Genomic DNA, 15,948 nt, shown 5'->3' with positions numbered 1-15,948 from the left:
AGAGTCTGCCTTTCAGGTTCTTACAACAGTAACAAAAAGACTTGTCTCCACCTCTGTGTATCTCCTCCTCAGACCTTCCAGGCCTCTCCGAAAAATACCCTTTCCTCTGGTTAAGACTACTTCCATCCCTACTTTCATGACAGCCACGTTTTATCAGCGTTCTGACCCAGGGTTAGGGCCGTGTGTGAGCCACACGGGGGACCCAAGCCCAGCGCCTGCCATAGGCATGCCATCCCCCAGGGCTTCTCCAATGGCTGTACTTATCTGGATGTTACTGCGCCAGTTCGTAATCTTACGAACTTTATGAATTTGCGGCTGTCTTCCATCTGGCCTTCTGCTTTCCAGTTTCTCTCCCTCCAAACTACACACAGTGTTATCTTTGTATTCAACATTGACCCTGCCTACCCGCTCCTTTGAATCTCTCCACCTGTACGCTCTGCGGGGTGGCACGCGGGCCTTTTCTGACCTCATCTGCTTCTCCAGGCTCTTATTCCAGCGCTCCTGCTCTCTCCCTGTGTCCACTGACTTCGGTGGCGCAGAGCTGCTTGTAGCTCTTTGAGCACGCCATGCTCTGCTAGGCTGTCCTCCATGCCTCCACACCCACTGCGTGGTTAACTGTGGCTCATCCTGCAGGACTCTGGAAGGCTTCGCTTTCTCTTTCTTAAAATTTAAAATCTTTATTGTTGAAAGTATTACATATGTCCCTTTTTTTCTCATTGATCCTTCTGGCTCGCCCCACCCCCTGCCCAGGCCTTCACCACCCTATCCTCTGTGTCCATAGGTTATGCACGTATGCATACAAGGTCATTGGTTGGTCCCCACCCCCACCCCAGCCTGGAAGGCTTCTCTTTCTCTCAAGGTTGGGTTAGTTGTCTCCTCTGAGTTTTCTTTTAATTTTTTATTGTGTATACTTTGGCCATTTCTATTATTGATTATTAATTTCACATTTTGCCTTAGGCTGCATTTACACAAACTAGCTTAATCATGTTTATTTAGAGTTGTTCCTTTTATACTTCTTTGAGGTATCAGGCTAGTTTGTTTATTTGAGATCTTTTTAAAAAATATTTTTATTGACTTCAGAGAGGAAGGGAGAGGGAAAGATAGAAACATCAATGATGAGAGAAAATCATTGATCAGCTGCCTCCTGCATGCCCCCTACTGGAGATCGGGTCTGCAACCCAGGCATGTGCCCTTGACAGGAATCAAACCCGGGACCCTTCCAGTCTGCAGGCCGACACTCTATCCACTGAGCCAAACTGGCTAGGGCACTTCCTCTGAGTTTTCATAATCCACTGGCTTCCCTCTGATCTTAAACATTTTGATTGGTTACATACCTGTCCCTTCTTCTTGGGAGATCTATCTAGTCACCCAGAACAGCGTTTTAGCAGGAAATCATAGTGGGAAGGGGACGAGGAAACATATGAGGGAAGCCCCTGAGCCCAGTGCAGGGCTGAGAAACAATCTGGGATTCAGGGATGGACAAACTCAAACTCAAATTCTGACTCTGTTACTCTTAAGAATATATGTGTTCTTAGAAAAGTCACTTCCTTTTTTCTAGACCTGTTTGCTTAGCAATAAATAGGAGGGCAATGAATCCTAGCTTGTACAGTTGCTTATGAGGGTAAGGTGATGTAATGGTCAAGAGATTAGGTAACCCAGCAGGGGCTAAATAAACCAGATTCCAAACAAGAAACCAAAACCCCTGATTTTGAGGCTGAGTTTGATGTTTAAAAAAAATGAAAAAGAAAAATCTGCCTGGCTGGTTTGGCTTAGTGGAGAGAGCGGCAGTCGGCCTGCAGACTGAAAGGTCCTAGGTTCGATTCCCGTCAAGGGTATATATGCCTGGGTTGTGGGCTGGGTCCCTAGCAGGGAGCATGAAGGAGGCAGCAGATCAATGATTCATGTTTCTATCTCTCTCTCCCTTCCTCTCTGGAAAAAAAAAAAGTGTTTTAAAAAAGAAAAATCCAATACAATTGAGCAACTACTACATGTCAGGAATTGTGTAAAGATCAGGTGATAGGGTACCCAGTTAGTCCCTACAGCACTTTCCAACTTCACCTCCTACCAGTGTTCCTTGTGTTTTACGTTCTAACAAAACTGAACTGATAGCAGGTCCCTCAGATACATTGTTTGGGCTATACTGTATGCCTTGCCTTTTGCATACAGTGTTGCCTTGGTCTAGAACACCCTTTATTCCTTGTTCACCAAAGTGAACTCCTACTTTACCTCTGAAACCCTGTTCAGTCATTACCTCCTCTGTGAAGCTTGCTCTGACTGATTTTCTCCTCTGTCCCCTGTGCAATTCTAGAAACGTATATCCCTGTCACAGCACGTAAAACACTGGGCTCTAATTATCTTCTTGCAAATGTAACCCCTTGAAGGCAAGGACACTGGGCTGAGCGTGAGTGAATGCAGATAAACGTTTGAGTAAAGGAAGGGAGTCAAGAAGGATAAGACAAGGTCCTTGTCTTGGAAGGACTCCAAGTCTAGTGGAAGAATCAGGCTCCTTGTGATGGATTAAACGTGGCCACTATTGTTTGCACCTGCTCCTGTCGAGAGCTACCTCTCATCCCGTGATGGTGGGTTAGCTTTGTGACACTTTGCCAAGGGATGTGTGAATTCCAGAGCCTGGGTCTCAAAGACACCTTGTAGCTTTGACCTTTGCCCTCTTGGTGTGACACTATCCTGACACTGCCAAGTCAGGAAGCTGGTCTAACCTATTGGAGGAGGAGAGGCCATGGGGAAGGGAACCAAGGTCCCCCGACCTTCCAGATAAATGGTTAGGCCATTTGGGACTTTCCAGCCCAGCCAGTACTCCAGCTGAATGAGCTGCAGGAGTAAGGAAAGGCCTAGTTAACCCACATAATTATGAGAAATAATAAAAGTGTGGTAAGCCACTAAGTTTTGGGGTGGTTTATTATACATCAGTGGATAACCGAAATATACCTAAAGGGGGAACACAGCAAAAGTTGGTAAGGACAATAATAGGGACACCTCAGGGTCAGGAGAAGAGGCAGCTAACTCGGAAAGGTTTCCTGGAGGTGATGGGATTCAGGCGGGTTGTTGAAGGGTAAATATTATAAAAATGGGATGGGGTGGTGAAATAGTCCTGTTAGAAGCAGCAGCATGTGCATAACACAGAGGCAAGAAAGGAATGGCATGACCAGGGCGTAGTTAACATTAATTCGGCAAGCGTAGCCCATAAGATTCATGGAGGGAGGTATGAGGAATGGAAGCTGGGAATACAGGCTGAATCTAAATCACAGAAGCCTTAGCATGCTATGCCTTGGCCTGATGGCGACCCTGTCTGACTCCGTCAGCTGGCGGGCGAGGCTGAGTGCTGTGACTGACTGAGAGGATGGGTCCCTGGAAGCAGGGCTCTGTCCATGCCTTTGAGGGGGGCTTTCTGGGACAGAGTCTTGTCTCCACATCAGACCAGAATTCTCTAGGTGTTTCTCAAACTTTTGACATATGTGTACCCCTTCTATAATTTTTGTAATGCTGAGTACCCCTGTACTTAGAATGAGGCGCAGCTAAGCACGGTGCAGTGCATATCCCCACCAAACTCCGGTGCAACGTGTACCCCCACCAAACTCTTCCCGTACCCCTGGGGGTATGCGTACCTCACTTTGGGAAACACTGCTCTAGGGTTGGGTCACTCCTCCATCTCAAACCAGGGTTGCCTGGGTGAGGGTCCTGTCTCCCAGGGGCTGGGCTGAGTGCCTTTCTCAAACCAGGGTTCCTGAGAGCAGGGGTCCCTCCCCAGGGCTGCACTCTGGGCTGTGCGTTTTGAGTCCCATACAAAGGCATCCAGTGGAGGAGATGCCAGTGGGAGCTGGTGTCCAGCACACACCCCTGGCACCCCACTCTCTAAGCTCTGCCCCGGGGCACCTGGCTGTGTCAGCTGGAAGAAAAGGGTCTTCGGAGAGAACAACTCTAATTCCAGCAACGGTTTTACGGGTGCCGGCAGTGACGGGGTTCCCTACCCCAGGCGATGGTCCCCGCTGCCTTGTTTTTCTGCATCAGATCAGGGCTTCTGAGTTAGGACAGTTTTTCCCTTTTCGCCCTGGGGCTCCGGGGAAGGCCTGTTGCCATATAGACACGTGTTCCTTGGAGCAGGGCCCTGCTTCCCTCCATCTGACGGGGGCTCCTAAAGGCAGCGCCCTGTCTCTCCTCAGAAGGAGAAGCTTCTGGGGGAGGTCTTTCTCCTTCTTATCACAACAAAGGCCAAAACAGAGCGGGGCTGTTACCATAGGCCTGCTCTGATGGTTTGGGACGGTGTGATTGTCTCCTTCCCTGTTTGCCCAAGGCGCTCACAGGCAATGTCTGCCCCTCCTCCCCTGCAACCCTAACCCCAGTGCCCCCTCCCCCGCACCCCGACCCCCAGTCTGGGCCTGATACCAAGGTTTGGCAGGATCGAATGGCTATTTGCTTGCTCAGGGGATCATGGTTTTGAAGTGTGAAGTCTTCAGGTAGTTCGGGCTGTCTCTGGGTCCTTCATGACACTGAACCCTACAGGATACGTCCTGCTGGACGGGACGCTTCAGAGGTGCTGAGCGCCCGCCAGAGCCTGGTGACCTTGGCAATGTCTCCCGCGAGTCCATCTGTGTAAGGCACGTTCCCCGACCCCTGTGCCTTTCGGGTTCAGTCAGGGACACTAGACACAGAGGGAACCGAAAGGAGTCCAGGCCTCTCCTCTGCCTCCGGAGGAGGGGGGCGTTGGTACCAGGCATGCCCTTGAGGCCTCGCCCAGGGACCTCACTCCTCACCCGCTCCTCACCTGGTATCTGTCCGAGTGGTGCAGGTCGTCGGTGGCGGAGGAGTGTGGGGATGCGGTCGGAGACTCGCCTTCTCTCTTGATGGAAGCAGACAGCAGGAGGGACTGGAAGGAGAGAAAGGACATGCGGCCTCAGCGGAAGGAGACCCATAGTCAGGCCCCTCGTTTCCACTCCTGTGGTGCTCTGGGAGAGAGGCCGCGAGGAGGAGGCTGGCGGGGAGAGGGGCCACCGGAGATCCTGAAGGCATGTGGCCAGGTCCTGGGACTGTGGTTGTGGGAAAGGATGGCTTGGTTCTCAGGGTGGGTAGAGACTCCCCTGAGAGGGCCAACATCTCCTAGATCAGCGTTTTTCAACCGCTGTTCGTGTGCCGCGAGATGGTGCCTGGTGTGCCGTAGGTGCAGACAAGACAAGAATTTTATAATTTTTCACTATTTTGTTTACTTAATATTTCATAATAAAGTAATTATAAAATACTTTCTTTGTGTTTATTTGATTCCTATTCAAGAGAATTACTTTATATATAGTCAATATAGGCACAGAGTTAAATTTTTTAACATTTTCTAATGGTGGTGTGCCTCGTGATTTTTTTCATGAAACAAGTGTGCCTTTGCCCAAAAAAGGTTGAAAAACACTGTCCTAGATCCCAGCTAATACCTACTCGGGTGGGGAAGACTCCCAGCCTACTCACAGAGCCGCTTAACATGCTGTGCTTTCTCTTAGTGAGCAGAGACTCCGGGACCCCCCCTGAAGGGTTGGGGGTAAAGCCACCTCTGGGCCGCCCTGCCGGCCCCCAGTACAGGCCGCTGGCAGCCCCGCGATGGAGACAGTAAATTAAACAGCATGTATGCGTTTCTTGCGTGCAGCTAGGGATGCACGCTGGGCCCATTTATCCCCGCGCTGCGACGATGACCCTAGCAAAACCCCCAGCAAAACTAATCCCCCCATGTCAGTCCTACGCGGCCTCTTCTACATACGCCCGCAGCTCAGATTAATAAACTGTCCGCTTTAAAATGTGTGCGAGCATCACGGTTCTAAATACCACATGGCACGTTCCGCCTGCTCTCGCTGGTGCTTGCCAAGGCCTGTTCAGCTGCAGAGTGGGGGCCTGGAGGCCTGAGAGCAATCCATACGGCCCCCCCCCCCCACCTTCTCCAGCCTGTGCAGCTCGGAGCCAGAAGCATACAATTCCCTAGGAGGCCTCCCCAGCCTAGAAAACCATGCCAAATCGCCAGTGACAGCCCAAAGAAAGCAATTTGGGAAAGATGGAGCAGCCATTTATCCTTCATCTCCGACTGAGCCGTAGGATGTGACCCGCATGCCGTGGCCGTGCTGCACATGCTCCGGCAAGGGCTCCGGGAGGGGAGGGGGCAGCTGCTGGCTGGCAGGGCTCCCTGGCTCGGCCTCATCTCGGAGCTGCAGGAGGGAGGCTGGGAAGGGCCTGGGGTGGGGTTTCCTGCTCTGGGAGCCCCTTCTTCACCCTCCCCGGCCCAGGGGGAGGCCTAGGAGGTGACCTGCCCCCCCCCCACCCCGAGCTCAGAAGAGAGGCGGGCTTTGGGCAATGCCTTTCCTTCCCCTTCTCTGTCCCGAGGAGGATGTTGAGGAGGGGAAACCATGTACCCTTGCCCCCCCCCCACTGTAAGAAAGTGCAGGTTCGTGTATCCCCCCCCCCGCCCCCCACACACCCCTCTTTCTCTCTAGAAGCCCTGAGAGGCCTCAGCATTACACCTGGGGCAAGTGGAATAAAAAAAGGTCACCGGCGCTTTTTAAACATGGACCAAAAAGCAGTAAAATGTGCTTGGAAAAAAAAAAAAAATCCCGGCATTAAATCATGACTTTTTGCCTGGCTCTTCGCCTCATTAAAAGTGGCCTTTTGGAAGGTAAAATTATCATTGTAAGCGATAAGATCTTTAAGAAAATAATTCACGGCTTCTTCACCCTTTAATATGATAGCCGCCACCGGCTAATTTTTTTCTTAATGGCAACGAGGCCATCAATCTTGTCGAAGGCCCCCTCGCCCTCTCCTCCTCCTCCCTTCCTCCTTGTCCCTGTCTTCTCAGTCTCCGGCTTGAACCTTCTACCTCGCGCCTCTTCCATCCATGACCCGCTTCCCTAAAGCCTCAGTCAAGGCAGAGGACAGACCCTGAAATGTCAGCTCTGGGGTGGAGCACACGTCTGGAAGGGGCTGAGCAACGGCCCTTGCCTTGGAGTGTGGGCAGCTGCAGGAATTCCCCCTCTGGCAGTGGGCTCTGATCTGGCGGGGAGGGGGTGCATTGTGAGCATGGGGACTGAGTATAAACATGGACCACGTCTGTCCTTAGCACACCAGCCTTGCTGGGGTCCACGTCTCAGCCCCGCCAGCCACGCTCAGACAGCAGGTGTCAGTGGTGGCTGTGATGGCCGAACTGGCAGCTTGTCCGTGACCAACCTGCTTCTGTAACCATGACTACTGAAGGCTCCGAGCCGGGCCAGCTCAGAGTGTGGCTCCCCACCTCCGTGACCCACAGCTGCCTGACAGCCCGGCCTCTTCTCTTAGGGCTGGGAGGGCTCTGCTTCCTGGTTGCTGTGTGTTGGGTGATCTCCCCGAATGAAGGTGCAAAGTCCATTCCCACCTTTAGAAAGGCTGCAGGGGAGCTGGGACAACCCCGGAGGCAATACTGATCCTTTCCCCAAAACTGCCCGCTCAGAGGGACCAGTGCCTTTAAGAAACCTAAACACAACAATCTCCTTCTCCAGCTTCTCTGACTGCTGACCATACCAGAGGTTTTGGAACTTTTCCTCCTTAGGATTCTGGGATACCATGTTCTTCTGTGCCCCTTCTAATTCATGACTGTTCCTCTTCTTTCCTGTCTCTGGTACCTTATCTTTAAATTTTTTAATTTTTTAAAAATTTTTTTTTAGCCGAAACCGGTTTGGTTCAGTGGATAGAGCATCAGCCCGCGGACTGAAGAGTCCCGGGTTTGATTCCAGTCAAGGGCATGTACCTTGGTTGCGGGCACATCCCCGGTGAGGGGTGTGCAAGAGGCAGCTGATTGATGTTTCTCACTCATCGATGTTTCTAACTTTCTATCCCTCTCTCTTCCTCTCTGTAAAAAAAAAAATCAATAAAATATATTAAAAAAAAGAGTAAATGATTTAAAAAAATGTTTTTAAAAAAATTGATTTTAGAGAGAGGCTGGGAGAGAGAGAGAAACATTGATGTGTGAGAGAGAACTATCAATTTGTTGCCTCCAACACAGGATCAAACCGTCAACTTGGACTGTACCCCCTCTAGGAATCGAACCTGCTGGCTTTTGGTGTCCAGGATGACAGTCCAACCCACTAAGCCACACTGGCCAGGGCTGTTGTACCTTATCTGGACCCCCAATGCAGGAGCCCCCGGATTCTCTTCTTGGCTTTTGCTCTAATCTCTCCTTACACCCTCCCTTACTGATTTCACCATCCCCAAAGCTTTGACACTTACTCCTCTCTCCCTATAGAAAGGACTAGGGATTCCTGCCTTTCCTGCCATATGAGAACTTAAGAGAAAGGATGCTGAGGTGTGAGGGAGGGGACACTCACTGTCTTCCTCCCCAGGTCCCCACTCTCTGAAAAGCACCCCCTTTGGGGAAGCACTACCACCTGTCTCTGTGGCCCCCTATGGGGAGCTTTTGGTATAAGTCATGTGATTGTGCTGAGGCCTCTTTAGCCCCTCCTTTGAGCCGGCTACTTGTCCTTCACTTTTTCTTTCTCCATCTGATGCTTTCAAACTTCTCTCCCATAGTGTCTGTTCAGAGGGGCAGATTGTCTCCCCAGATGAGTCCAGCATCCTCTCTGGCTTCCTGTTGCCCTCAGGACAAAGTTTCTCTCTCTCTCTCTCCCTCTCTCTCTCTCTCTCTCTCTCTCTCTCTCTCTCTCTCTCTCCCTCCCTCCCTCCCTCCCTCCCTCCCGTCTGGCTTCTAAGGCTCTGTCCCATCTGTCTTGGCCTGCATTTCTATATGTCCCTTTACTTCCTCCTTTGAGGCTCCCCTGCTTTAGAGTCTGGATCCCCCACACCCCCAGGCCATTTCTGGCTTTAACCCTTGTGCTGCCTGGAAGAGGAGGAAGTCAGATGAGCACACCCTGGCTCATACTCAGATGACACACACAGCACTCAAGGGCAGCCCTAGGCCTCCGGCCGACGCTGAAACCCTAGAGACAGTTGGGGTTCCAGGAAGAGCTCCTTGTATCCTCAAGAGGAGCCAGTTCCGGGTGGGCCGGGTGAGGATGGGCAGGAAGAACACACGATGGGCCACCTACCTTGGGAGTACCTGGGGCCATGGCATCCTTCAGAAGGGGATTCTTGCTGCCAAGAAAGAAGAGAACAGGGTGACCATTCCACTTGCTGCCCCGGGCATTCGAGAGGAGAACACGAGAACCCCAAAAGGAGAAGGCACAGCCAGCCTAGCCCAGCCCATTTTAGCCAAGCTCCACTCTGCCTAGCTCAGTGTCCATCGGGCTCAGCGCCAGAGCTGGCTCCTGGGAAGAGGGTACAGACACTAGACATGGTGGGCTAGCCGGTGGAGCTGAGGAAGGAGGCTTTACCTGACCCCTGGTATCAGCCCTGAAGATCCTGCCTGTCCTGGACACCCCCTTTCCCCCACCCCTCATCCCCAGCCTGCTCTCAGCTCCTCTGGGATTGGGGTGATGGAGCTGACAGGGCTCTTGTCAATTCTCCCTCCAACACGCTGCAAACTGCGTTAGGCCAGGAATGATCTCCCCCTGATTCAATTTGTCAGCCCCAGGCCCTGCGGCATCGGCGCGGCGGGCGGGCGGGAGCCAGGCCCTGAAATATGGTGGGTGACTTGGAGCAGGCGGGGGGCGGGGGCAGGAGGTGATAGATGGGCTGTGGGGGAGGCGAGGACTGTGTTTAATAACAAAATTGGTATGCAAGGCCACATCCCGCGCTAAGCATGAGTGATCCGGAGCCACAAAGTATTACAAATCCCCGCTAAACAGATGCTGACAATGGAACAAGACGTATCAAATCAGATCCACTTCAGAAACATTAATATCCCTGTTCCTGTCCCTCCCTCCCTGCTGCCCCCGCTATGCTCACCACATCTGTGCTCACACATTCATGCACGTGCACTCATTCAATCCCCCCCCCCCCCACACAAATACATGCACACAGAGGTGCTGGCTGATACACACACGGAAGCAGACACAGCCCATTCACACAGGGTCCCTGCACAGACACGTGTACAAGCTGTCCGGGTAAAGCACACCCACGGATAGCCACAAAGCACAAAGACACACACCCAGGGCAGAGCACATGGGGGCAGACACAGACTCACCGGGCGTATACAAAGGGATCACCCTCAGGGTCAGACACGGACACACCCAACACACAGGCAAAGGTATAGGCAGATGCAGAAAAATGTAGTCCTTCTCAACCAGGGCCATTTGGGCAGTGTCTGGAGACATTTTTGATGGTTATCCCATGGGGTGGGAAGTTTGCTATTGGCATTTAGTGGGTAGGCGACATTCACCATCCTACAGTGTATTGGGTAGCCCCTCACAATAAAGAATTATCCAGCCCAAGTGTCCATAGTGCCGAGATTGAGAAAGCCCGGTTTAAAGGCATATCCATTGTCTCTCTGTCATGCTGTTAGCAGTCACGCAGATACGTGTGGTCACACCCGGTGCTCAGACAAGCAAACAGATGCACGGGCACAGAGTCCTGTTCCCGGAGACACGTCCATAAAGACACGTTCACCACAGTCCCCCTACCCGGATGGAGCCGCTCCCAATCCACATCCACATCCATGCATGCTCACATACAGAACCGACACACCTCCGACACGCAGTCACCCACAACGGCAGACACACGGACACACACCCACGCAGACATGTATGTGGCAGTGCAGCCCCCCCCCCCCCCCCCCCCCCCCCCCCCCCCGCTCAGCAGCAGGGTGAGCCTAAGGGCTGAGTGTAAAGCAGAGCTGTCTGCCTGTCACATCACACAGCGGGAGCATCATACTACGGGAAGGACAGGCGGACAGACCAGGTTCCATTCAGTGACACCTTGTTCATACATGGTCCTGGTATTCCTGCTCCACGCCCGGCCCTGATGTAGGTCCGGGGGATCCAGAGGAGAAACCGGGCTGCTCTTGAGGAGCAAGTAGCTCGTGCGTTCACTCTTTCATTCCCTCAGTCCACAAGCACTGACATCTCCCTGTGCCGGGCACGGGGTTTGGCCCCGCAGATACAGACACGGGCACCCGCGGTGCAACGTTGTTCTCACCGGACCCCTGAACGGGGCTCCGAGTGTTCCCGCCTGAGCAGGAGCAGGTTGGAACAGAGAAGGAAGACATGAACATGACGGTGCACCCGCCACCTGCGGCCGGCCCGCGCTCGGCATGTCACAGGTGCTATCTCACCCTTCACAGGGATTTTACAAAGTTGACTATCAGGTTAAGTGACACTTCTCTGCTCACACAATCTGGATTTGCGTTCATGTCCGACGGGGCCCAGAGTGCTGCTTTCCCAGCGCCCAGCCAGCCTCCCTAACCATGCCCAGGGGTTAGGATAAGGGAGATCTTTCTCTCCCTGGGCTCCGGAGAGGGTCAGCTGACTCTGGGCCTTACTTTACTCTGCTGATGAATAGAAATGGGGACATTGAGGGTCAGAATGTCCAGGCTCCCTGGATCTTTTCCTGGCGATTCTCTTCCCTTTCCCTCGTTTAGGCTGGTATTACCCCAGATTCCTCCCTTTCTCTGAGCCTGCGCACCCTCCCTATCTTCCCTCTAACTACCCGATCACCTCCAGATGTGCCTGGTCCCCTAGAGACAGGAGTCTGGCGAAGGGCCCGCCTCAGAGAGGCAAGGTCTGAGCCCAGGAGCTGCAGGCAGCCCGCCTCCCGCCCAGCCCATCCACTCAGCTCTGCCTCCCGTCCCTCCCCGTTTCCGCAGACCGCCCCCAACGATTTCCTCCCTGCCTCAGTCACTCGCTGCCTAGTGATCCATGGGTTTTAAATTATAACTGGGACCCAGGAAACGCGTTCCTAAGTACAATATTCATGGGCTGGGCTGACACTTTTAATTAAGGTGATTTACACTGAATTATCCTTGGAAATAAAGAAATGGTGCACTGCCCGGGAATAAACCATCATCACCCGCCGCCTCTGTAAGTTACACTTCGTTTTAATCTATTTGGGGAATTGTTTATCTAGTTCATTACCCAACCAAACACGGAGGCCGGCCTTAAATAAGGCTTAAGTGGGGGCGGGGGCACTGCCATCTCCGCGGTCCCCAGCCTCCCTCTGCGTCCTTCCAGCCCTTTTAAAGCTCTGACCAGAGAGTCCGCTTCTCAGTCTGGAGGCCAGACGTGTAGTGGCTCGGGAAGCCTTCCCGAAGAGGTGTCTGAGCTCAGGCCCGGCCGAGCCATACCTCCCTTTCAGCTTCATGCAAACTCTCCTCATCCAAGGCCTTTTCCTCTGGGTGGAAACTCCTGCCTGAGGGCCACAGAGTCTGGGGCAACCTTCCTCCCCCTGACCCTTCCATCTCCAGCTCCCATCTGTGTTCCTGCCTGCCTCTCCATACACGCCCGTCTCCACCACCAGCCTGGCTCAGCCTGCCAGAGCCCTGTCCACCCTCTCCTTCCCTCCGACACCTGCTTCTCTGCCATCGTTACCCTTCCTGCCACCCAAGTCAGAAAGCTCTTCCTAGTATGTACCCACTAAGTCATCGGCCACGTTCTCTCGCTTCTCCCTCCACCCCTCTCTCCTCATCCCCGCTTCCCGCTGTCATTGTGCTGGGCCAGCCTCATCATCAGTCCCCCTTGCCTCCAGCTCTCACCCACACTGGCCTGGCCTCCAGAGTGATTCTATTGCAGCTTGGCTCCCTTGCCAGCTTCTTCTGGCTCCCCAATGTTCTACCCCCCCCCCCCCACCTCCAGGACAGCCCTCCAGCATCAGAGGCCCTAGCTGTCCTCAATTGGACTCTGCCTTCCTTGTTCCAACCAGCCCATCCCGGGGTCTCATGGAACCCCGCGCAGGACTGGGAGGGGAAAGAGAGAGGAGGGGGTGAGGGAGGGTGTGCGGGCCTTGCTTCTGAGCTGGAATGTGAAGTGACTTGGAAAAGAGTAAGCCTTTGCCATCGCAGTTCTGACTCTTCTCCCTGTAGGTGTCTGCCCGCCCGTGCCTGTGGGAAGTGGTTCTCTCTGGGTGTGTGAGCACATCATGGCTGTTGGAATGGGCGTGTGTGCGTGTGCCTGCACATCATGTGTATGTTTGAGTCTGTGAAAAGCAGCCTGACTTAGTTTGGGAGCTGGAAGGTCCCGCTTCTCTGTGTGGGCCCCGGGGGGTAGGGCTGGGGGAGGGTATTTGAAATAGCAGCTGCTGGGGTGGGGGAGGGGGACACAGGGAAGGAGGGGGCACACCACCAGACCCCCCCGAAGGGCTCCCTGGGGAACAGTCCCGCCTGGGTGAGGCGGAGTGGGCTGAGGGAGGAAAGGGAGGGCAGAGGAGGCAAAGGCAGGGGAAGAGAGGAAAGGGAACGGTTGGAGAGAAGAGGACAGAAGGAAGGGGAGCAGAGAGGAGAAGGAATCATGGAGTGGAGGGGAAAGTGCTGGGGAGGAAGTGCTCTTGAGGAGCAAGAAACCTCCAGCCTTGTGCCATGGATGGGGGAATGCCCCCATCTGGGCTCTCCCCGCCTGCAGGACTCAGTTTCCCCGTCTGTGAAATGGCTGGTAAGAGGCCACTCCCAGCTCAGAGAGCCGAGGGCGGCTGGCGGAGGAGCGGGGACCAGGTGCCACATCTTTCCCCAGCCGCCCCTGCCCTCCTCCTGCCTCCCCAGAGCAGGCAGGGGCGGGGCGAGGGCAGCCGGGGCTGGGCCCTCCCCGCCAGCCCGCGGGGAGCTGACACGCTCCTAGGGAATTTATCACGCACCCAATTACAATGTTAATTGGCAAGTTCCTGAAATCAATTAATTCGCAAATTTTTTCCAATTAAAAATCCAGATAAATCACGAGGGCGGCGGCGGCGGCCGGTCCAGCCCGCAGCCGGCGGGGCAGCGGCCGCAGGGGCGGGGAGGGCGCGGGGAGGGGGCCGCGGGCGCGGCTGCCCTTGAACGCCTTTGCCGGCCGGTCCGACTGTCAGCGCGTCGGGCTCGGCGGGGCCGAGACAGATAAAACCATCGACCCGTCGCCGCCAGCGCTTCGGCTTTATCGATCCGACGGGAATTTCACTTGCTGTGCAGATCCCGCTGTCCGGCTGTCAGACGTGGGGGGGGGGGGGGGGGCGTGCCAGAGGTTAGGGGGTGCGGGGCTGGGCCTGGACGTGAGGGCACAGGAGTGGGGGAGGCAGCACAGGGACCGGAGAGGCGGCGCGGGTGTGGGGGGTGGGGTGGGAGATGGAGGGGGGGGTGAGGGTGTGAGAGTAGGGGATGCTCTGAGGGGATGTGGGGGCGGAGGACAGGTGAGGGTCCTGGTGGGGGTGGATGAGAAAGGCTGTGGGAGCAGCCGCGGCCTGGGCAGCGCAGGGGCGGGGCCCTGGAGACAAGGCTATAGTGTGGCCCCCACCGAGGAGGCAGAAGGAAAGCTTGGACCCCCGTTCTCCAGGCCCTCTTAGGGGCGCACTGCTTCTACAAGGCTCTGCAGGTCCCTCCCTCTCTGCCTCTGTTCTCTGTGCCTGTCTCCCAGTGGGGGCCCATTACCCAGAAACCAGCCTGCACAGGCCAGGGGTGGGACTCCTGAAAGGGTGCTACCGTTCACTCTCTGCCCTTCCAGGATAGTCCCAGGTGTGTGTGTGTGTGTGTGTGTGTGTGTGTGTGTGTGTGTATGTGTGTTTGGGGTGAAGAGCATGGACACGAGTTAGATCCAAGCTTGCTTGAGTGTAAATCTTATCTTTTCCATTTAATTAGCTGTGCAACCTTAGAGAGGTCACCTAACCCTTGTGTACCTCAGTTTCCTCATCTGTAAAATGGAGTTAAAATTATTATTTACCCCAGAGAGTTGTTGTTAAGATTAAGAAAATTAATGCATTGCAATACCACTATATGCTGTGGCACATGGTGAGTGCTCAGCAGGATAATAATTATTCTTATCAGTATAGTCTTTTGTGGTAGTGTTAAGTATTCCTACAAATTTCTCGATACCCTTCCCTTCGAGAGGTAGAGCTTATAGGCTTACCCTCCTCCTCCTGAGTGTGGGCTGGGCGTGGTGACGTGTGTCTAATGAGTAAAGGAGACTATATTGGGAGAAGCAGAGACTAGATCATAAGAGGCTTCCTTCTGAGTCCCTCTCCTGGATCACTTCCTCTGTGGGCAGTCCGCTGCCACGTCACAGGGAAACGGGAGCAGGACCGAGGCCTCCTGCCACCGGCCATGTGAGCGAGCCCTCCCCGGAACGGACCCTGCAGTCCCCGCGCCCCCTCAGAGGACTGCAGCCTCCGGGAGGCTCTGAGCAGAGGCCGCAGCGCCCTGCAGCGCCCTGGCGAAGCCGTTCCTGAACTGCCCATAGGAACTGAGATAATAAATGTTGTTTCAAACGGTTCAATTTGGGGATAACGGCAATAGAGAAATAATTAATCTCCCTTCAAAATCCAGCGTGGGCCTGACCTCCCTCGGGAGGCCTTCTCTGCTCTGTGCCTGGGCTGGTGCCTCCCCGAGGCCCCCACAGCTCCAGGCCTCCCCAAGGAGCAGTCCCCCTCCCTCAGGGTGTCCACTGCCTGGTTCTACTTACTCCCACACAGGGAGCTTCAGCATTTCTGATTCACCCTGGGGTCCCCCCGCACCCTGCACAGGGGGAGGTGAGAGGGCGGCAGGAAGGAGGAGTAGCCCGGTTTGATGACTTGAAGTGAACTGGTGGGGCAGGCTGTGGCAGACTGTCTTTTCCAAAGATGGCTGCAGCCATATCTCCCATCGCCCATGCTTTCCCATGCGCTTGCCTTGCTCCCATCACTCGGCGGGTGCATGGCCCCTCCCTTTGGATCTGGGTGGGCTCACACTGCCTTGACCAGTAGAGGAAGCGGAAGTGACATTAGCTGACTTCTGAGGTGAGGTTATAGAAGGTGACCCAGCTCCCATAGTGTTGATGAGAGCGTCTGTTTCAGAGCTCCAAGCCACCCTATGAGAAGGCCAACAATAGTAAAGCTGCCTTGCTCCGAGACAGCCCGGTCCACAGGGAGAAGCCATGTGTAGGTGCTCCGGTCACA

The 15,948-nt window shown here is 54.3% G+C and overlaps 1 protein-coding gene across 2 annotated transcripts in view; it reads right to left on the bottom strand.

Moving 5' to 3' along the window:
* Positions 1–15,948, bottom strand: part of RNF220 (ring finger protein 220) — a gene marked incomplete at its 5' end in the record, with an annotated part of 218,927 nt that overhangs the window by 20,760 nt on the left and 182,219 nt on the right. For both annotated transcript variants that reach the window (XM_084874578.1, XM_084874579.1), the window contains 2 exons: positions 4,781–4,882; positions 9,054–9,099. In XM_084874578.1, coding sequence (XP_084730704.1) covers positions 4,781–4,882; positions 9,054–9,099 — 148 coding nt within the window. The remainder of the gene's footprint in view (positions 1–4,780; positions 4,883–9,053; positions 9,100–15,948) is intronic.

The sequence above is a fragment of the Pipistrellus hanaki genome (genome assembly GCF_964339955.1).
Source record: "Pipistrellus hanaki genome assembly, chromosome: 2".
Classification (NCBI taxonomy): Eukaryota; Metazoa; Chordata; class Mammalia; order Chiroptera; family Vespertilionidae; genus Pipistrellus; species Pipistrellus hanaki.
Note: the sequence above shows the minus strand (reverse complement) of the source record. Positions and strands in the feature narration are given on the sequence as shown.